General features: G+C 38.8%; 1 protein-coding gene across 1 annotated transcript in view; it reads right to left on the bottom strand.

The window, feature by feature from the left end:
* Positions 1–3,037: 3,037 nt before the first annotated feature.
* SLC35F1 (solute carrier family 35 member F1) overlaps positions 3,038–24,137 on the bottom strand; it is a 239,403-nt gene continuing 218,303 nt past the window's right edge. Inside the window, exon 8 of the mRNA XM_054063953.1 lies at positions 3,038–7,068. Within this exon, the coding sequence (XP_053919928.1) occupies positions 6,844–7,068 (225 nt within the window). The 3' untranslated portion in view covers positions 3,038–6,843. The remainder of the gene's footprint in view (positions 7,069–24,137) is intronic.

The raw sequence follows: 24,137 nt of genomic DNA, 5'->3' as shown, positions 1-24,137 counted from the left end.
AGATGAGCTTAGCAGTTGTATTGGCCATGAGGAGATTTGTGGATGGTGACTTTGGGGAAAAAACCAGACAATCTAAGTAATGAAGCACGGGTACTAGAAAGCTAAGTGCTATCCTTTTTTTTTCAGCACATACTTGTTTTACTTTAAACCCTTGCTTCCTATTGTTGTATAGCTCAAGACTAAAATATTAAGTCTCAAGTCAGGGGGAGGGAGGGTTCAAATGCTTTGCTGGCCGTTGTGGCTCGCTTATACTGTTAGTCCTGCCACAGGAGGTGGTGTGCTCAGAGGATGCAATGTCAAAGCAAGTCCTGCAGCACTAACATTCCTCATCAATTTGGTTGTTAAATACAACCTGCTGAATAGAAGCTGAAGTGTGGAAAATCTGAACTGCATTAGTTTTAAATGAATAAAGTTGTCATCCCGTTTTGTGGGTCCTCTTTTTTTCTCTTGTATTTAAGTATAGTCTCACAGAGGAAGCATAGGGACATAGAGACTTACAAAATCCAGTCCAACGCTTGCATACGTGTGACCTATTTAACATCTGCAAATCTGTTTAATGCCAAGAACTACATTAGATAATTCAAGCCAAAGCTCACAGGGAGTCACGTAATGAGATTGTTCAGATTATTGTGGTTAGTCCATTCCCTTCCCCCTTCTTACTTATGAATTTCATTTAGGCAAGCAGTCATTTTAAGAATATGCAAAAGCTGGTTGCTAGTTTGCTATCGATCTGGCAAAAAGCCAGGCTTCTGTAACACTGGCTGCTATTGGCAGTGGGAAGTTAAATATGTATGACCTTGCGCAACATTGATCTGTGCTCTGGGCTCACAGGTGTTCTGCACCTGTAAGAATCCAAGCCTACCAACTGTTAGTCACTATTCCGTTTGCAAAGTGTCTCTAGCGTTGTACTTGAACCACTTGGCTTTTTGGTGCTGAATGATCATGTAATCTTGGCACATATTCATTACCTATGTTTCGATAAGGTATCGAATAAAAGACATCCTTCACTTATCCATGGTAAATCCAATACTTTGTGCCTGACAAGCATGCACATATTTCACATGGGAAGGAGGGGAAGATTCCATACCAGCAACTTTGCAGTTACATTAAAATTGGACGAGTCCATTGCTGTCAAGACGTGGGGAATAAAATGTGATAGTCACTATAAATAATGTATTTAACAGTAAGGAATTAATAATGCATTATTAAGATCAGGGTAGCACTAGCCCGTTGCCTGAGGGCATTGTACATAATCAGGTCACAAAAAAGTCAACTACAGCTAAAGCTTATAAATCAGAATCTAAGTAGAATAAAAATTATAAATCCAATAAAATCACCTAGTCTCAATTTACAATTAGTTGTATAGTATATAGGATTGAGAGTATCTGTATGCGTTAAAAGATTCTGCAGTCTTAGAGTACCCATAAAGGGCCAAATTCTGAACTCACAAATATCAGAGGAACTCAGTGTATAATTTTTGATTAAAAATGGAACTTCTAGGATAAGAAAAAAAAATGCCTCCAAATAATAGCGAATTGGAGGAGGAAAACATGGCAAATACTCTTACGCTAGTGTCATCATCACTTCTACGTTGCTGGTGTTCCCTACCCACTTTGCATTGCTGTGGGAACTGGGCTTTGGCTAAACAAGCAGAGGTATTTTGTAAAAGCCTGGCACATTTTTTTCCTAAATTTGGAGCAGACTTAATAAAACAACTTTTATAACTGTAAAATGCATTGCTTCCTTATTTGTATGCCAGATAATATTGCCGTTAAGCATTCAGCTTTGAATTTGTAGTATTTTGGAGAACTAGTTCTAAATAAACAAAAAACAAGGGAGAATGGTAGGCTTAAGCTGATTGAGTGTCCTTCAGTGTTGAAACATGTTTGATTTAAGCACAGAAGGATCCATTAATGCCTATTTATGATCTATTTTTAGAGTAATTCCAAGTAATTATTATTCATATGACTCAAGCACCCAGGCTGAATTCTAACCAGGCAATAAAAGATTTTTGTAATGCCGTAGAGAATCTTGGGCAGATTTGGAGGAAAATACAAATCAACTGTTAGCATGATAAAGACATGCACACTAACTCAATTTCTGAAGCTCTTGGTAGCTTAGGAAACAGTCATTCTGGAAAATCAGACATAAACCAGCACATGGATGCAGCACTGCTGGTTTTGTAATGTCTGTGACTCCGTGCAGTTGTGATGCAGGGAGAGGCTGGAAATGAGATCACCAGTCTCCATTACCTTTTCCACTCTCAGCAATGAAGTATGTGAGAAATACTGATGCAAAATTTCCTGCTGAGACATCAGGGGAAGAGAGATGGACAGATGCAAATGCTGGCAAAAGCTCTGACAGGTGAATACATGTTCACAAAATACCTTGCTTTCACACACTCAGGATCTTCTTTTCCTTCCTTCCCTTGTGGACTTTAAAAAAGCCAGTCTCATTTTCTTTCCCAAATTCTGCTCCTCCTGACACTCCTGTTTTCCCTGATGTCTGAGTTTTGTATCCATCCCTTCTTTTCCTGCTTCAGGACTCTCCAGGGAACAATGCTGCAGCCCAGGGCAGAGCAGCCAGGAGGGAGGAGGAGGTAAGGCAGCTGCAGACACTCCATAATCTCTGCCAGATAAACTCGTCAACACCATACATGTGTGTTCCTCCAGATTAATTCTAGAGAGATTAACCCATTCAGGAAGATAGTGGAGGGAGTGCTTTCGAGTCCAAATGAGGGCAATGAATACCAGGATACCTGAGCTAGCCATAAAGGAATGGCAGGCTAAGACAGAGGGTTCTGGAGCAGCACCTCAGGTGTGACACCTGAAGGTGCCTAATAGCACCTATGCTTAGACACCTTGGAAAGTGTTGAAGGTTAACCATCTCATAACAGAAAGAAGTCCTCAGCAGAGTGTAAAATTATACCTCGCAGTCAATATTTACAGAAAAATTGGTTTCAGGCTAAGAAAAGCAGAAAGAAAACAGGCAAAGAAACTAATAGCTTCGCTTTCATAAAGCATTTATTCTTTTTTATTTGAAAACATTATACAGGCATTACATTGCCACAGCCAGTCCATAGAGGTACATGCAAATATCAAAATGGAGAAAGGTTTGTTCAGCTTTTTGATGCAGGATTTGGGGTTGGGATTTTGTTTGCTTGGTTTTGGTTCATCTTTCCATCTGCAGTGTCAAGATTAGTGTGCTTTATTATGGCATTTAACAATAAAATCCTACCCATGGGGTAAAATTTATATTTGTAGCTAGCTCAGGAATACTAAATGGTTGTTTTTTTAAAAAAGGAAAGAAAACAATACTACACGCTTGTCAAAATGTTAATAGCACAAGTTAGCAATCTCTACACTATACATCAAAACTTCTTCTTATGACACAGTGGTGCAAAATTTTCAGTTGCTTGGTCTGTCATTGTGTGTTTTGAAAGTTTGTAGCTGGAACAAAGGCAAAGTCTGTCTCCCAGTGAAGGTTTTCATCCAGTAGCAGAAAATTACATCAGTCTTGCTGAGGGCTGCTCAGACCCAGCAGTATAAGAGTTTCAGTTTGTTCAGGCAAGGAGCTATACAGAGCTAGAGACGTCCTACACGACACGGAGAGTAGCTGCCGGTTAGATAGCTGAACCTTTGCTGGTGCATACTGAGGCCCCAAACTGCAGAAAACAAGCAGGTAGAAGCAATATTTTCCTTTACTAGACCTCAGTTTTTCAGTCAACAGTTACTTGTAAAGCTATACTACTGTGTTTCTTTGAGGTCCCCCCAGTGCTAGCACCCTGGTGCTTATCCAAGTATCCACCTTTGTTAACAGGAGACACACACAGTGAAATAGCCCCACTTTGCACATCAACTCCTCTTGTACAAGTAATACAGGCGGTGGTGGCTGGGTACAGAGGGGACACCGAAACATTCATACCTTATTTCCATACAACAGATCTTTTTAAAATAGCCTATAAAAATTGCTTTAGATGGCACCTCTCAGCCACCCATGGATCACAAACCTTTGTAAGTAGCAACTCCCCGCCCAGTGAACTGGCTGGGAGATGCCTCCTACCCAGCTGTTTCCGAGAAGACTCTAACAAACACCTACAAGTTAGTGTCAGAAAAAAGAAGAAAGGGAGGCAGAAGGACTACAAACATTTGGCTTAAAAATAAATACCAGTAACGAAATTAATCAAAACAATTATGCAAAAGAAAGGAATTGTAAACATGAAACAAACACGCACACACGCAATCCTCAAAGGTCTCAAGACCAACATAGGGACTAATGTTCAGAGAAAGGTATTTAATTGGTACAAAAGGTAGCAAAAAAGACTGAGATGACAGGTGTCTGTTGGTGTGCCTTCAGGCACTTGAGGGAGCCATGGTGATTACAACCAAGGACCCTGCTACTGGGGAATGTATGAAAGCCATTTGAAGCTGAAGCCCTCCCAGTGCTTGACCTGAGGATGCTTGCTGGCCCCATTGCATGAGGGCTTTACCTGACCGTGCACTTTCCACTTGGAATTCCACCTCACAGACCTGACTTTGAAGTATTGGGTAGTCACAGTTTTTGGTTTGGTTTTTTTTTTCTTTTCCTTTGAATCCTGTAGGATTTAGATTTTCCTTAATATCCCCAGAACACAGACTCTGTTTCTCTGTGAGAATCCTTTTTTTTTAATCGTTTACAGTTTAAGAGAAAAAGCTTGGAAACATGAGGACTAAAAAGATTAAATAAATAAAATGCATGGAAAAAAAAAATCATACATTTGTTATGAGTTTAAAACCAAACCATCTTAACCAAAGCTTTTGGGATGGTTTTGGGCATGGTTTGGCAACCTGCAGACACTTTCATCAGCTGCAGCAGGATCGTGGCAGACAGTCTAAACACAGTGGGACAGAAATCACCTCTTCTCCTTCTCCACAAGAAGAATAAGATACAAAATACTACTCCGAGTCTGCTTCAGGGAAGCCCCTTCCATATTAAAACAAGACAGGACTACAGAAGAAAGTTACCTCAGCAGAAACTCATCCTGCTTGGTTGAACTGTGTGGCCTTTTTAGTTTCCAGGGTACAGATTGATTTTTTTTTTTTCCTTTTTTAAATAGAAATGGCTAAGTTGTATTTTTCAAACACGAAGCCCTACATTTTCACTCCAGACAGACTTCTTCAGCCGAGTAACATTCAAATGAAATTAATTTTCTTTGCCCACAAGCAAAATATTCATCAACCCTGCCATAAACTCCATTTCCAAATACAATGAACGTATACACACTTTTACAGCACTATTGTGTACTTCTTAATTTCCTTCCTTCAAGATCCTGAAGCATTTTAAAATAACTTGGTCCCATAGCACCCCTGTGAGGTACGTAAATATCATTCCCATATATACAGATTGGGAAACTCAGCCACACAGAGGTAAGTTATGCCCAAGATCAGAGATATGGCAGATCTGCGAATAAAACCAAGCTCTCCTGGATCCTTCTCCTACCTGTTATACAAAAGATTATCTTTGCATCCTTAATTTTTAATTAAAAATAGATGATGGATGTTGAAATAATGATTTCCTTTTATTTGGCTCTCAGAAGAGCAAACATACATGCAGAGATGGATTTTTCATGATGGTGTCCAAGATTTCCCCTACTCTGATAAGGCTGGCGGAGCAGAAGTACAGTTGTTGAACACACCTTTACTACTTTCACATGTCCCCAGGAGTCTAAGAAAATGGCTGAATTCTTCTACTAGTTTTGTAGTTAATGAAAAATAATTGGCTGCACCCTGCCAATATGAGTGCCTTTGCGCTACTGCAGCAACACCAGCAGATGGTCCGGTCTTTCTGCTCATGAATTCCTTATTTAATCTCCCTGATTTTTACAATTAGTAGGTTCCCATATCACTATTGTTAGAATAATGAACCATAGGAGACTAGGAAACCAGAACAGCAGAAGGTGCCCTCAATGCACTGAGTATCTAAAATAAGCGCCCTGATCCACATGATATGTCATCTTACCATGGAGAGGTACAATACATAGGAAACTAGAAAATGCATTTTCTTTTTACAGATTAAAATTTAAAAAGTAAGAAATCTATGTTAGTCACAACTACAGAGAAACTAACTCTGTGTCACCTGATGCAGAACCTCAGCCACTAGGAAATCTGCCATGGATCACAGAGAGGTCAATGCTTGAGTACTTCACTTCTGCAAATATAGAAAGGCTAAAATGCTCGCCTTATACCTATTCCTAGAATAGAGACGGATATTGTAAGTTGTCCCTCCTCTGGATTCATGGAACAGATTACTTAGAAAGGGCAACTAGTCAGTTGGCACAGCTGAATTTGTTGTTCTTCCCTCACCAAATGCAAGGTGCAAGTAAGAATGTGTCAGGGTTTTGCTACCACGATTAAACCATCTATTTTGTGCAAACAAACAAATCTTAGAGAGAAATTAACAGTGACTGCACAAGTGTATTTGCTGTAAAAAGGCAGTTCCTCCACAACTGGTGTGGCTTAGGCATAATATCGCTCAGTGAGTGCAAACCCACCTTTCTGTGAATTTCTTTTTGTAATTTCAGCTTATATATTGAGTATCTTTCATAGGTAGTTTGACATTAACTGACTGACAGACAGCAGTTTGTATTGCAAACATGCTGCTCATATCGTAAACGAGGGACTGGCATCTCCTTGCAATGAACACCCTGGAACAAATAATTTGTATTTTTATGAGCTTTCCTTATTTGCTACCTTGCAGCTCACTGGTGTAACTGCACCTGGTAAATACCTTTCTCTATGTACAATACAGATATAATGGATATACGAGCTCCACCAAATCATCAGTAGGTGATCAACAGCCCTGGGTTTAAGCAACTCTAACGTGAGGCTCCTCTTCTGTCTCCTGCCCCAGACTGGTGTATGTTACCGAAGGCTCCAGCTGGCCGGTAGCTGGCAGGTCTACAACAGGTCCTGAAGGGTTTCGAAACTGCTTGTACACTCGAGGATCCTGGGCTACATAGGTGGATGTGGAGGAGTAGAGCACCAGCCCAACGAGGATAGTGAAGAATGACAACAAGTAAAGTCCTGAAAACTAAGCAGAAATAAGAATAGAGTCATTAAACGCAGCACCAGTTATCCTGAGCTCATGAAGACCCACAGAGAGGGATAGGCACAAATCCTTGTTTTGGCATGCTCCGCATGGAACAAGCCTCCTACCACTGGAATGTAGACTTTTTATGGGATTTTATCTTTGAAGGTTGCTTGGTCCAATCAACTCCTCTGTTTTCCCATGGGATAGTCATATTAAATAGTGCACAGGTGGGACTTAGGAAAGCTGGGTTGTGGTTACAAATCCAAAGCTGACTTTGTAATGCTGTTAAACAAGCCAACTACTTCTCTGAGCCCAAGTTGCTCTAGCTCTGGTGTGGGGTAGTGGACAAATCTGAAGTTAATTACAGCTAAACCACATGTCTGTGAAGTATAACACATGCTGTTGGTAATATAAAAATAACATAAAATAAAATTGAAATAAGCATTTTAAACATATATACTTTAAAAAATATATTTTAATAAAGGCATTTAAAAAGCCCATCTGCAGCTCCTTTTGCTTGTAAACAGAAAGCAGATGCTCAAAGATTTAAGGTGAGTTTGGACAGGATGAACTTCAGCTGTGAAACATGCTCTAGGTTGACCTCAAGTGGTTTGAAAGTACTTATGGAGGGCAGTTAACTGAAAGCTCAAGTACACATATTTTGGCACACAGTTCCTCTAGAGCAGAGGTCAGCCTGAATTTTCTGACATACCCAGTGTGCCTGGACTAAAAGTACAACACAAATAACCTTTTTGGCAATAGTCCTTGTAGATAACGGTAAAGGCACAGGCAGGGATTCAGAAGCACAGCCCAATGGATATTAGCTTTAGATACTGGGTTCCTGCTATGGGAAACACAAAAATGGCTTTAAGCTCACATGACTTGTCTCCTGATGCTAGACTACAAGTTATTTCTTCTTGTGTGTTGTGTGTGAGAAGCCATGAAAGACAGATTGCACAGCTGTCTTGTTGGTGGGGATATAGAAGTGATTTATATTCAGTGGGACTTTGAAAAAAAATGCCTGCATTATGCAACTGTTAGAGAGTTGTACTTGAACACCAGCAACTAGCTGCAACCTGTTCATGAGCTGCTTCATGAGGTACTTCACTATGCTACTTAAAGGTGTCTTCAAGCCTGTTTTTTAATCCTAACTGACTATGCTTTGATGGATGCCCAATTTGTTTCCTCTGGATCACTTTAGCATGACACAAAACAGATCGACTGGATTAAATTATTTTAGAAGCCTTTTAGCGACTCTGGTTTTTATATTTAAAGAAATAATCATTGTGGAGGAAGCAAATTCTACATAAGCTAACTTTGCAGAAATGTTAATTTATTGCCATTTAATAATCCTACAAAACCTGCACCCAACTTCCTGCCTGAGGAAGCATTTGGCTTTTTTTACAGAATCCACAGTATCTTTGACAGCTTTGGACACATGCGAGTGTGCACATTTTAGAGGGAAAGCACCATAATGGGGAAAGTTTAAAGTATGTCAGAAGGATTACAGCATAGGAAAAGTTCTGCTTTGCATCAGTTGTTAATTGCTTTTCTTCCAGGAATGTCACCAGGTCTTCATATGTCACCTGGCAGTATGATTTAATGTAACCATCCAGATGTCCCACCGACCACAAAGACAGTGTCGAGCCTCACACTATATCTGCCTATGGATTCCTCCTGTGCGACAGAGTTCTGAAAAGACTGTTTAGACTTAGATCTCCCCCATGTGGCAATCAAACCCAAGTCAATAATTTAAGAGCATTTTCCAAATGATTTTTTTTTAACCCCGTTTTCAGTTCCATTTTGCTCTCAGCAGCTTCCCCACATGTGAACTTGGGTACCCCTTGGCAGCAGTGGAATTGACTAAGCTAAAGCAATGCTCAGTAGTGAAATGCATCTAGTTTCCCAGACTGGAAACTAGTTCCCGAGTTTCCCACTGTCCCTCCTTCCCACCTTATTCCTGAATTTCTCACTCTGGACAGCCAGTTGGCTTGCTCCACTGCATAACCAGAGTGTCAGCCAGATTTGTGATTGCCTTGTGTCCTGCTGTGAGGAATCTATGGGGCTTCCAGCAGCTAAATGTGCCCTTTTTCTTGTTCTAAAAGCTACCCAGCCAAAACCAATTTTTGCTTTAGTTCATGAGTCCAGCTCTACCATACCCCCTCCTCCTGTCCATATCTCTTATTTCTCTCTCAGAGTCTTCCTGCCAGTAGGCTTTTTCACTCAACAATTTTCTCTCCATGGCAGTGTATCTCCCAGTGGCAGCTCTCCAGCCTGTGAGAAAGAGTTTGGGTGAAGCTGGGAGAAACCTAAGCAAAGGCCTGTTAATCATCTGTCTTTGGTATCTACGCACAGCTAGCGCAGAGACTTAGATCCTGACAGCCCATAACAATTCCATCTTTACCTTCCTTAGAAAAAAGTTAGGTTCAGGCTGAATTATTTTCTGCAGCAGCTCTCTGCAGCACTTGAAGCAGAAGGGGGTGTTAGTAAGGTTAATATAGGAATATAAACTGTAGGCATATGAGAAATCTGGGGGTTTCGTCAATGCTCTGTCAGATTGATCAAAGCCCTTTGAAATCAATGGGTATTTTCCTCCTATTAAAATGGCAGTGAATGCAGTAGTGTGATGGGAGGATGTCGACTTAGTTAATCTAATACAAAATTTGTCGTTTGCTGTAGTGAGCTCCTCATATTCTAACCGAAAACTTTGTGTTTTATTGAAGATAGGATTTCCAGGCACACACTACTGTTATGTCTACATGTAGGTTTTGGAATTGTTTTTATCTTGACCTGCAAACTCCACCTGCTGAGATTCACTATTAAAAGACAGCAAAAGAAATCCATTCAAAACCAGCAGAAAACTGTTCCCGAGAAATGAAGTGAGAGAAGTAATTTTTCATTGCTACCCTCTATACAACTGTAGTACCAAATTGCAGGCTCTCAGGAAGTGTGTTAATTCCTCTTTTTGGCTAAGAAGCTACTTGAGAATGATACTGTGCTTAATTTTTCTGACTTACCTCTCACCTTCTACAGAAATATATTTCCTCTAAGAAAAACATTTTCTTAAAAATATCCAGATTTGTTCGTCTCTCTACGTCCCACTTCCCTCCATGCTAAACAGGATAACTGCAAGTTTTTCAGGGAATAACAGGGTCAGAAATTGATAAACTTGGATTAGCCAATGGGTGAAACACACCATAGAGTAAACAAGCAGTAACTCATGCTTCTTTATCATTAAATATTTTTACTATAGATTTTGTATTGACACATATGTGTATAAGCCTGCTTATCATGTAGTTTATTGAGAGATCAGATGACTTTGTGATGAAATCAATTACCTGACACTCTTACGTTCTGGGACTGATTTTCAGCCTATGAATTTCTTTTGTGAATCAGAATTATTTTAAATGACCCTCCATTTCTTGCCCACTTAGAAGAGACAGTAACGTTTGGCTACTGAAAAAAAGATGGTTTTATGGAATAAAAATGCTAAATAGGGATATCATCCTCTGAAGAGAAGGCAGAGACCTCCTCAACAGAGAAAAATTGTCTTAGTTACAATAACATTTCAGATTTCATCACTGTGATGAAAGGCATTTGCCAAAACTTTTTGAGTAGTCAAATCAAATAGTTAAATCAGCCCTACAGATCTCACCATGGCTGCTCTGCTGTGACATCTGGGTGTATATAAATGCTTTCTCAACCAGAAATATTCAATATGGAATACACAACGACAAAACATTACAAACATGAAGAGATCAGGAAAATGTAAAAAACATGTCTTCTCTAGACATTATTTAGTAGCTGTGGTGAGAATAGCTTACAATAAACTACCATTAATTTTCAGCATGTAACATGCACATTTCATGTGCCTGTCAATTTGAAGATAAACATACACAATGAAACCTGGATAAATGTAACGAGATAACAAGATTTGCTCAGTCTATCAAAACCCGCATTGATTCTGGGCAAGTGGATGTTTCTGGTGTTTATCCAAGAGATGCTCCTTTGGGACCCCGTACTTGAATGCATTTGCCCAGTGAGGCTTAGGAGAAGAGCTAATGGCATCTGATGGCCTAGCTGCAGAAGCAGGGGTCTCATTCCTCGCTCCCCCATGTGCTACTGCGGAACCCTGCCAGAAACCCACCACAGCAGTAAGATCTAGCTGACCATAGAAAATACATGGTGAAATCACTCTGACTCTTTGATATCCGTGCACAAATTCTTTTACATTAAAAATGAACATAACCCAAACATGTCTTCAGTGGTGGGTTTTTTTTTTAAATGAAGTACCTTACTGCAGTGCTACATACAATTGTGAATGAAGTGTACAACCCCTATTTGAATTTTAGTTCATAAACAGTATTCTTTTTCTAAGTGAATCAAACCCAGGAACAAACAACTAAGTCTTTCAACATTTACTCCCCACTATTTCTTATCTGTTACCTCTTATTATCTTTCCACGCAAAACACATCTTTCATATATCCTTAACCCTTATGGCTAAAACACCACTACTACTTCCACTGGAGATTCTCGTATTCTCCTCTCGGAGATACTTCAAAGTAATTCACTGGAAAGACAGGTGCAAAATAAACTTCTTGGTGGGGAGCAAAAATCTGATTCCATTGTCTTTAATAGTGATAACATTGACCGTAGAAGAGAAAAATAAATTCATGCCTGGGTCTGGAGAGAGCAAGTCGTACTTCAGTACACAGGTAATGAATTTAGTAGGGAAGCCTGGAAGAAGGAGCATAGAAGAATCCCTGTATCACATCTGGGAAACGCTGCCCAGACTGACTCACTGCTGCAGAGGGAATTTGCAGACAAGTATTTCTGACTGTCACAAATGTCCACATCCATATTGCCACTGACACTATTGCAAAACAATACTCAAAGTAACAAAACCAGACAGATGTGAGTCTGCAGAAAAGCCCACACAGACAAAGAAACTCAATGATTTGCTAATTTTGTTTTTTCACTCAGCTATCATGATAACCATTATTACAATGGTTATGAAAATGCAAATTCTCTTTTATTCTGTCCATTGAACTGGAAATAGTCTGCAGAAGCAAACTATTGGAGCTGTGGCTCTCCAGCTCTATTTGTATTTTTGTATTTCACAACAGCAGCTGTAAACTGAATCTCTTGGTAGGTAATATGAAGCCCTAACTGTGCTTTTGAAGTCTTAAAAAGGATTTTTTTTTTAATAGGATTAAAGGAAAATTTAGAATTGTCATGTTTCACGTATTCAGTCACAAACTATAGAATGGAATAACTACCTTTTCCCCTACCTCCCTATTTTGAAAAAAACAAAAGAATGAAGAAATCAGGTCTATTAATTCAAATTTTAAACCTCGGAGAGAAGCGATCCCCTCAGAAACACACTGATGAAAAGGGAAAAAAAAAAAAGATATGTATCAGGTGGAATTCATTTAGCTCTGTATTTCTGTTCACACACTCTATACTCTTTAGACAGGCAGCTCCTACCAACATCTTATTCCAATCAGTGGGTCTGTGCAGTTTGATGAACCTCTCTGTTTTCCGAATTCAGTTTGTAGCGTATGCCGCACAGCCCCTCAAAGCTAAGGCCAACAGGGGTTCCTGCACTGGCTTATGTCTTTTTCCCCCTGGGTAATTTCACACATGAGTACCTGAGCAGGCTGAGCAAAGGGAGTTAAAACCAAATTTCTCTCATTATCTTTTATATAGCAAGCAGACATTTCCACTTGGTTTGATGAATTGATTAAGAGCCTAAGCTTCTTTTCACACCATCTTCCATTTTTGCCTCCAATATAGCAAATGAAATTCACTGTGACCAGGCAGAGAAATTTGGCTGTGGGATGCACACACTCTCCAGCCAGCAGACATACCAGGAAGGGGTCTGAGAGCTATGAATTCACATAATGCTTTCACTTCCATAGCTGGATATGACAGACATATTACTTTATTAATAGGAATGGGAGCCAGCATCATTATTTTAGTGCTCTCTGGTGATTCCATTGGCTTAGACCCACAAGGATCTGGCCAAATTTATCTTGGTTTGGGACTGAGATTTACTCAAACTGTTGCTGATTAATTTTGTTCCAGCTTGTAAGGAAGATGTCTCTTCCCTCCTACCAGGGAGGGAGGGACCCTTCCTTTGGGATTCAGGCTCTGCCCTGCTCTTTACTGGAAGAATGATCTGCTTGTTCAGCCTGAATTACTATTGTCTACCTTCATGGGTGAGAGATGAAGACCCAACTTTCAGCTGATCACTGATCCCAGGTAAGAGTTATAGGCAGAACAATTTCTAGGGTTATGTAGGCATCTTTCCAAAATGACTGCAGAATTAAGCTTTAGGCAGATGATGACACATCTTTGTCATCAACAGAAATTGAGGCAGCCACCAACAGTGAAATGCAGTATTTTGTAAAACCCAAATGGCACCAAGCATCAGAAAAGCTGCTGAGAGTTTTCCAGACTGCATTCAAAGAAATAAAACTCACTCATGACCTTTAAATGTCCTGATCGATCTCTCAGACCTTTAATCTAGAGATCCCTAAAGGGACCCAAACCACTAAGATATGGTTTAGCATGCCTTCTCAGCTCTCCAACTGCAGAAGATTGAATCCCTGAGCAAGAATGTTGGTTTTCTTGTTGAGGAAGGTACCGAGGAGTGCTGGATAGCTTCAGTAATGACAATAACTTCCAGGCAAGGAGTCTGTCCACTACCAGCAGGATTGCATCACCTTCATACTTAAATGACTTCCAGCTATTTCCAAGGCAAACTGTGATGATCTAGTCTTAAGTGATGACTTAAGGTCCCATCTTGCCCTCAAAACTCAGCTGGGATGCAAAGTGAAATTTGTAGCTAGTTCTTCCACACCTTTTTTCTTTTCATTCCCGTCCGCTGGCAGTCACATAAGAAGTTTTTGACTGGATGATGGAGGTTTGAGCTGCAGGGCATGTCTCAACACATCATTATTGCTCACTCCAGCCAGAATCTAAAGCAAGAAGCATCTGGCTTGCCTCAACAACAGTGAAAACCCGACATCAGCCTTATTGCCATTTGGTTAAACAAAGAAGCCAAAGTAAATTTTGCTTCTGTCATTTCATACATGAAAAAAAACACCATACTCCTCAATTCCTGCTGCCTGCTTGCATCCTTAAAGTGCTCTGACTCACATGAAATGCTGCCTGTTATTATGGTTCATACGGAATCGCAAATGTTGCATAGAAATCGTGATGTGAAGTAACTATATGACATATTTTCTGTATTTTCCAGTTAGTTCTCAAAGATTCTGTTCTAGTGCTTGCATGTTTCACTGTAGGCAAAACATACTGCATTCTGTCATATAGCAGCACCCTCTTTTCCGGTCCTTGCATATTATTTGCTGGTGGGCACGGTTCAACTAGTTAGACAGCGGTGAGTGGGAAAGCTCTTAGGTGATGAGGTTATCTATATGGGAGAAAAAATGAGAAGGGTATTACCGGATAACTGTTACCACAAATTCTGTTAAAATCTGGGAAAATTCATAGTTGTCCTGGAAATCGTTGGTGGAATAAAACAAACTTACAGGAAAAATTAATAGCATTTGGAGAAAAATCTCCAAGGCTGAGGTAGGCAGCTGTGAGGCAAACAGTGGTTTTGCACAAATTTGCATGATTTCATGCTTCTTAACTGGTATCATTAGAGAAATTTCATAGTAGACTGTCCTTTCTAAACACATGCCTGTCAGGGCAAAATGCTTGTGTGAAACCCCTTCTCTTCCTTTACAGGTGCTGGGAGAGAAGGGAATGCTGCTTTCTCTTCTGTTTCCCCTCCTTGCCCCTGCCATCAGATATGAATTAAAAAATGAGCCTGTGTTCAGTCTGTCTCATTAAAAAGCGTAAGATAGAATGAGTCCTACTATCTCGTTAAATCTTACCTTATCTACATTGAAAAGAGATTTTTTTTATGTGAAGTTAAAACACTCACATTACACTGTTCTAATTTCCTTTGACCATCCTTACTGTGGGAGAAGGGGGCTTCATTTCTTGTAATTTTATATCAATCACTTGGCCATGACAGTGGTAATGCACTTATCCTTTTAAATGTTCTTAATACTAAAAGGAGGAGCAGAACAGAAACACTTATAAAAACAAAGCCAGTTCCCCCTCCCCACTTTTATGTTTTAAAACATTCTTTGCTGGTTTGCTCTATCAGCTGTGTCTTTCTGGTTTTGTGTGTATGTATTTAATATAGTAGCAGCTGTCTGCTGTACTTGATTCTGCATTACTGCATATGAGGCTAATTGTGTCCAATGTGTTCAAAACCAAGGTTACAGCAACTGATTCATCTTGTCCCTTTGTTTATATTTTTCTGCTTAATTTAACAATATATTCCTCCAGTAATGCTCTTCCAGAAAGGCATCTTTTTATCTCAGCCATACAAATGGAGAGGAAACAAGGAATATGTGGCTGTAGCTACCTTTACTATAAGGGACTACATAAGCTGGAGGGAGCGTAATAATGGCTGTTTTCACAGAATCACAGAATCACAGAATCACCAGGTTGGAAAGGACCCACTGGATCATTGAGTCCAACCATTCCTAACACTCCCTAAACCATGTCCCTAAGCACTTCATCCACCCGTTCCTTAAACACCTCCAGGGAAGGCGACTCGACCACCTCCCTGGGCAGCCTGTTCCAGTGCCCAATGACTCTTTCTGTGAAGAATTTTTTTCTGATATCCAACCTTAACCTCCCCTGGTGGAGCTTCAGGCCATTCCCACTTGTCCTGTCCCCTGTCACTTGGTTTTGCATTGGGGTTCCCAGTGGTCTGCTGTGTTTGCTGCAGGCAACATGAGGTGAAACTACAGGAGCATCAAAAGCTCTCAACTGAGTCAACTCACAAGACAGGCACATTAGGGAATCAGAACGGAGAGCAAATTTTAAGCCATGAATCTAATCTCCCATTACTACATACAGCCAGATCACATACCCCATCTGGCCAATGTAACCTGTCCTCCTGCACACGTTATTATGGTTTTTGTCCACTCCTAATCTATTTGAAGTCTGTTCTGGAACCTTTCTGCCACAATCACCAAAATATACCCCTAATTTCTATTCTAAATTTTATGCTTTCTCAGTTTCCACCTGTGTGTTCTATTTCAGCACTGGTCTTTAGCTCAAATAATTCTCCCGTCCTCTCTGTGCATTTATATATTATATATGTTTATGTATCAAAGTCCCTTCCAATTCTTTAGAAATCAAAGCTATGCTACAGACATTAAACATTTTTTTAGGATTCACACATCCAGTATATTGTTAGTAGATGCACCCTTACTATGTCAAGGATTTGAAGGAGTTAAGAGAAAATGATCCAGTGGTCCTTCTTTGGCTGACCCAAAGTGCTTTCCTGAGATGGTAAGTTGCCCTCTCCTACGGCACTAGCACTTATCCATCAAAACTAGAAATATCTAGACTGACCTATTTGTAAACAGCTTTGTCACAACTCTACTCAAATTCCTCCCATCTGTTGCCACAGACATTACCTTGTACTTTGTGTTTCACAGCATTTCTCAATGTCATTTAGTTCTTGTTGCCTGGTAATTTAATCCTTCTTCTTACTCAGGCTGCCAAAACTATTACTACAGTTACTACACAAGACTGATCTTCAGCCCAATCCTTTGGGAACTCCATCAGTAAGCTCCTTCTAGCAAGCTATTTCTCTCTCAGCATATTGCCCTGTCCTTTATCCTCATTAGCCAGTTTCTTACCCAGTTTCCAATCTTCACAAGTGCTAATCTTGTTCCTTAGCTTAATTAATAGTTTTCTACACTGCACCATACAAAAGCCTTACAGATTACATCTACCATTTGACTTTTGCCTACAAAAATCTGTAACATTATCACAGACATAAGATTTAGACTGGATAGTTTACCTTCTGTCAGTCTGGTTGCACTTCATCCAATTTTCCATTTATCTCCACCTCCGTGCTTTTTCCTCCCTGATACCTACTTCTGATTTTAGTTTATTGCCTACTTCATGTACAATTCTTCCAAAGGTCTAAATTCCCAGGTTTGAAAGTATTCAGATTATTGTGTTTTATTTCTACTTCTGATGCAGTGATTTCTATTAGTTATTAGTTATTGTGCATTGTCTTCATATGTAACTCTTGTCCTTACTGAATGTGAAAGAAAGTCTCAATTTTGTTTTGGTGCCAAACTAAAGGTTGTCTAATTTTGGCCTCCTCTGTCTTTGCAGAGAAAAACTATTTTTTTCTCTTCATATACAAGAGTCTTTTACTGTTTGTTCCACTTGCTTCTTCACTGCCAAGCTTGGTTTAGTTTTTACAGCAATCACACTCCACTTCTTTTCTTATTCACCTGCACAGTATGTTTTCTTTGGGTATGAGTCTTCTTCCTTGATTTCTCTGCATTCATTGCCAACATTCTTCTATAAAACATATGATTTGTCCAGTTGCATCTGGAGCTCTCCCCTACAAGTTCTTCTTTTTCAGTTAAGATACAAAATCCAGATATAAGTCAAAAGTACTTAAAACTTTAAGGCAAAGCTATTTCAAATCTCCTTCAGAATAATTTAGAGCCTTTTAAACACCTGAAAGAGCAGATACTCTTGCTTGCTAAGCTTAATACATTCCAGAAGTTTACTTCAGTTAATTAAGATGAGTTGCCTAGCAGCAGTGCTCATGACGAGCATATATCTCGTATCATGGGTCTGAAAGCTTCCAGTTTAGTGGGAAGGGGGAGTTTAGATAACAAGATGCTTCTTGAAGGATTTCTACAAGTTAATAAAATATCCTACTGCCTAGATTGAAAGCATGTAGAAGTGATGTCTTCTGACTGATGTTATGTTTGCCTGTTGACCCATACCTTTATTTTTGTAGGAAACAGAAGGTAATCTTGATGCTTTAATTCTGTATATCTGTAGCAGTCATTCATTTGGCTGATAACAGACACAACTGGAGTAAGCACTTCGATCTAGCTAGTTAATTAAGACAGATAAATAAATTAATTTCCAAGTTTACATGTTTCACTCCAGTGGCTGATGGACCATGTGGACAGCCTGGCATAATTCTTAAACTTAAAAGTTCTACCTTCTTTTCTGGTCACTTCTGGAGACAAGAACTTACTCAATTCTGTAAGAACTCTCCAAATGTATAATGCAGCTCTTACATGAGCCTGTCTATATCTCTGAGAGATGTCTAGCCTTTGTTTCCATATGTGAAAGTGGAAATAGTATTCAATTTGAATAATCATATTTTGAAAATCTTTGTAGGATTTCAGTAACTGAACCTTATTTAAGCTTTTGAATGCAGCTGCTGCTTTGCTAATTCATTACTTTTTTTGGCGCTTTCCTCTCTCTGGGTTGCAAATTACTACTAAGGTATTTAAATTAGCATATTCATTGTACTCCATTGTCTTCAAAAGCACCCTTAATTTGGGAAATATTGAGGTTCTCAATTTTTTTTTTTCCTCCACAACTAATTATGAACCTAAGCTGCTTGGTCTTTGTTTTCATACTCATTGAGCTATCATTTAGAATAATTTAGAAAAGGTATGTTGCTGGTAAGATCCAGCTCTTTTAATAGGATATCTTTGTTATGTTTTTCTGTCTGGGCTTTTTCTTGTAATAAAGTAGAAGGCAGTATTTTTGTACGACATTTTTTACTTTCTGCAATTAATTCAAACTATTTGCTTGGTTTTTGTTGTTATGCAATTGTATTGCTCCACTCCCTCAATTTCCTTTTCTGGCCCATGCCCACCAGCACCTTTAAAACCCATAATGTTTTGTTGAAGATTTATCATTCAAGAATTAAATATTCTCAGTAACAGGAAGATTTCTGCTAATACGTCTGCACTTTCATATTGGGCAGCAATTAGAAGCATTTTTACCTTCCACATGACTCTTCATTACTTTTTCAAAAACACTATTTGTTTCCCTCAGAGTGTAATATTAAACTTCATAATGTACTCTGTGGTATATTTGAGAGATCTCTGAACAACTTTTTCCTTATATTGAAACATAAAACTAATTAAAAAAAAGTAATTTGAGGTGACTTTTATCTGGCTCCATGTGCTCAAAGCCCATCATTATGACACGTCATGTTTTGTATTTCTTTAAGTTATTAATATCTAATTATTAACTCCAAATGAAAATGAACAGTGGATGGGGGCCTTATGTTAAATGTAAGGATACTGTTGCATTTTCCACTAGTACAACATCCTTGACGCCCTTTGGCTGCTATTGCACCCATGTGCCTGGAGTGTTGTTGAGCCTGGGCACAGAAATGGGGACAGAAGAGACTACTGGGATCACCTCTCCTAAGTGCAGACAGCAGTGACTTCAAATTACATACAAAGTGAAACAGCATCCTGAATTACAACCCCCCTTCCAATTCCCTAACCTTTACTCACTAGCTGAGTACGTAAAACTGCTGTTCCTCACCTAACCATGCCAAGAAAGCAATAAAGACTTGGAGATGATGGACTTGGAATTCTGCAAGGTGTTGAAAATTCAGGTCCTATGACAGTGATATGAATTACCTTTTTCAAATAATTAAAGTATATTCCTGTTTATTTATCCATGTTCAACTCATTCTCCAAAGCCAATTATTTGTTCAAGACACTTGAGAAAGAGTATTTTGTAATAACTGAAAGCAATACCAGCCCTTAGCATAACATTGTCCACATAGAGATACGTCAGTGTTGGAAACTACAGTCCTGTCATAACTCTTCATTTTGTATCCATAATTAGAGGAAACCAATAGATTCTATGCTAGGACTTAAAACCTTTGCTCATGATTTGAATTTTGATTTCAAATTGAAAAGCTCTTTTGAAATTGCAAATAAAGCTTTTAACATCTTAATACTTAAGCCATGCAGGAAGATGTGATACAGAGGCATAAAAAGGTTTGATTCAAAAGTTACGCATAATAAAAAGAGGGGAGAAATAGAGAAAGAAAAGAAATATTATGACCATTTAATCTTTGACACAATAAAACCAAAAACTATACTATGAGTTGAAAATCAGGTGTGGAGTAACAAGGTACAAAAGAGTGTTGTTGTCAGTAAACCCTGTTAACCAGGCATTCACTAATTATATTAAGAAATCTCATTTACATGATTAAGAAAATATAGACCAAGGCATAGACAGGCAGATCAACTCCTGGGTGTTTTCTTGCTGTAATTATGATCTAGTTTCTGGCTAGGAAACCAAACCATTGTGCTGTAATTAAAGAAATGACAAAAAAATCCTAAACTGAGGTGAGAAATAGAAACTGAAGCTCTGTCAAAACCAGAAATCCTGCATTTGCTTCTCTTATGAAACACCTAAAGCTGTTGTTTCTAAATCAATGTGTGCTTACTGGAAAATCTGGTGACATAAAACTGCAGCTGCCAATATTGCCTCCATGGCAGGCACGTGGAAATCTTAAAAGCTTCTTCTTGGAGTTCTGGGCTGCCTAATAAACCCCAGAAATGGGGTTTATTTTCTGGCTTCCAGAATCCATGACCTGTGTAACTCCATTTTTCTTGTGCCTAAGATCTTCCAGTTCTGGAATACATGGCTGAAAACACTGGAAACTGCACATCACTGGAACCTCTTAGATGAGTCGGCAAAACAACAGTCAGGGTCTGAGAGATGCCAGCATGTGTTCCTTGGGAGTATGCTGAAAACAGGATATTTTCACTTAGAATTTCTGGTTTGGCAATTAGGCATTTTGCTAGAAAACTCCTAAGTAGTTCTATTGTGAGCAGTCTTTTAACATGAGACAAAAAAAAATAATTAAAAAAAAATATAAAAAAATCCCAAGATAAAAGCCCTGAAAACAACCTACAAAACTGGACATTTATGATGAGCTAGTGTCTGAAAAAATGTTATTGAAATGGAAGTTTTCATCACAACTTGTACAGTATGAATGCCACTTCTTTTACACTCTGTTTTGATGGCTTCAAAACAGTGAGTATCTATGTTTCACTATTCATGCTTTGCAGCTGATGAATCTATTGCAAGAGAATGTGAAAGGATATTCTTTTAATAATGCAGTATTTTCAGAAAGCTGCCATATCTGTGCTGTGTTGTTAAAAATCTACTGTCAGACTGTGTGACATCTTGGTAGGAGTCAAGTCATTTTCCAGCTTCTACTCTTTTTGGCATTTTACTTGATAGTTTTTACTGTACAGCATCCTGCACCCTCAGGCAAAGGGTAAGCGGATGTGGCCCTTCTGTCACAGGAATAAACATTCAAGTGTAACCACAGACACACCTAACTCCTCTCCACCTCAAGGCTGCTCTTCAAATATGGATGCCCAACTATGTTCTAATTGATTATAATCTGGAGGAGGAAATGCAAATAAATAAATAAATTTAAATACATGTGAAAAAGAATATTTTAAAACACCACTTAGATGAAAGGTATGGAGACAACTCAGCTTCATGAGAACGGAGATGATGAGAAAGAGTCCCACTATAAGAAATGTAGTAGTCTGGAAAAGAATGGAAACATGCATGTAGGTTTCTACACAGTGGCATAAAGAATAAAGTAGTAGTATGACTTATGCTCGTGACTATCAAAGGCTGGGATAAATGCCCTGTAACATTAAATTCCATTCAAACAGAGAGTTTATGGGTCAAGCAGCCTGAATATTCAATTTCATCAGAAAAATCTCCTAAAGTATATGACTGATATACATGAATAATACATGTAAAAAATAGTTTAGACTGCGCTGCCTGCCAGAAATAATGATGCACCACTGACATCACCACTGTCAAAGTTTAAAATACATAGATGTCAGTCCCCTAATAAGTGCAAACAAAATGAAGGATCTTACTGACTTCAGCTTATACTTGCAGATAAGTTGGGGAAAAAAAAAAAGGCAAGAACATAATTTGAAGTATGAAATATAATATATAATTTGAAATTTGAAAAGTGTCAGAGGTGTTTATGGGTGGCTGCCAAGTAAAACAAACTAATGAACAAACAATCCTCTCCCAAAGTAAACCCATTCTACCTCCTGCTCCCAAATCACAGACGTCATATCCATCCTTCACAAATGAAAATAAAAGGACTGTGGGAAGCATACTGAATGACAGAAAGGCATGGCCTTTATCTCCACAGTCATGAAACTGAACTTCTTTAAAGATTATTCCTTAAGCGACAGGCTTTCCTAATTTAGGAATATGAACTGAAGCCCACTGAAGCCAACAGAAAAGATCATATTGGTTTCAGTGATTTGGATCAGAATAGCAAAGTACACGCTTTTAATGGAGGGTACTAATTCTTCTCTTCTGCTTCCAGTAAGGGCCAAATTTTCACCTCAGTGAAGCCTATGCAAATCCCCAATTCACTGGTATTGCTTAGGATCTGGGCTAACAAAAATTAAACTGGAACCTATTGCTCCCAGCCTGTGCCCCCTCTTCTCCACTATGTTGAAACCCACTCTCGTTCATGGTTTGCTTCTTGCCGTAATGGGAAGGCTGTCATCTGCTCACTTCTATTGGAGGGAATTAGCATTGCAAAGTCATTTTTAGAACCATCAGTAAGCATCAGCAAACAAGGTTTCAGCTAGCATCATTTCCGATTTCTAGCGCTGAAAGGTTTTGAGTATCATGTTTATCTGTGTAGCCAAGTCTTTTGTGACAGATAGTCTCCACAATTCTAAATGAAGATATATTAGTTCCTTGATTTATTACAAAATACATGCATTTACTTCATTTGGAAATGGCTACTATATTCAGAAAGTCTGAATTTTTATAGCTGCATCCTGCATAAAATAATGAAGGAATTTGCCAAGGCAGAATATAATTGACTGTGCTTGGCTTGCTAGGTAATGATATAATATACTGTGACTCGACCTGCTGGTGCAGAACACAATCAGTATGCATGCTCTAGCTGGTGGAAAACATAAAATGAACTGTTTAGATTATTTATTGAGAGTGCAATTTGCTTAGAATGACTAAAACACAACATACAGCTTGCAAGTGAGAAGTATGAACTTTAAAAATTCACATAAAAATAAAGCTAAGGCTGAGACTAAAATGTGAAAAAGAATAACTCCTAAGCTTAAAAAAAAAAAAAGAAGTTATACAGAAGTTCTAACATCTGGAGAACTGGTCCTGAGTTTCCATTACCAGTGGTGTTGGTGTGCCCATGACAAAGAACGGCTATTGAAGTCTCTGAGAGGACAAGGACAGTCCTGTTACGGAGAACATTAAATTTCCTCCACGCATCCCTCCACACAGCATATCTCACATTTGTATCGCATCATCCTGTTTGGCTCACAAGCTGTTTATCATCATGTAACATCAGCTGTTACCAACCTGTTAAGTTTTAGGATTCTGATGGCCTTTGTTTTTCAAAGCAGGAGATAATTTAATTGTGCTTAAGAAGGTGAAATGAGAGCTGATAACTAGGAAAGTTTTGAACATCAAAACTGCATAAAAATACACAAATATGGAGAGAATCTAAAAAAAAAAAAAAAGGATTGAGGATATAGGGTTGTATATGTAAATGCTACAGCAATGGCCAATACTCAGCTACCAAAGAGGCTAGATACCTTTCCCCATCCTCTGGAATATCTGGAATCAATTATTGATTACAAAAGAAATAAAAAGAGAGGCTTTTATTAGGGGATGCAGATAATCTTAAGAATCTTATCTAGTCATTGATCTCAAATTGAAAGCCATACCTCCTTATGTTTTAATACAACAGCACCTTGAACAACTAACATTTTGAGCTGTATCACCAGAGTTGTGTCAAGTTAACATGTTCTATTACTAGCTTCGATGGGCCTGTTCAATGTGCTGCAAAGATATCTGCATAAGAAAAATGAAATGCAAATGAGTCAAAACACTTCGAATGCAATCTTACCCTCAGTCTGATTTCAGGGACTCTAAAGCCCAGTTAAATTAATTTCCTGCATTTTCCATGGATTTTCACAGACTTACTGCTTCAGGTGCAATAAACCTGTCTGGTGATAACAGCAACAGCACAGGGAAGAAATCATAACTGTTTCTTGAAATCCTGATAAAATTATATTCTGCAAGGGGCACTAAACTCACTCAGTTGATCCTAATTCAGCAT

This window comes from Cuculus canorus, chromosome 3 (genome assembly GCF_017976375.1).
Source record: "Cuculus canorus isolate bCucCan1 chromosome 3, bCucCan1.pri, whole genome shotgun sequence".
NCBI lineage: Eukaryota > Metazoa > Chordata > Aves > Cuculiformes > Cuculidae > Cuculus > Cuculus canorus.
This window is presented reverse-complemented; position numbering and strand designations above follow the sequence as displayed.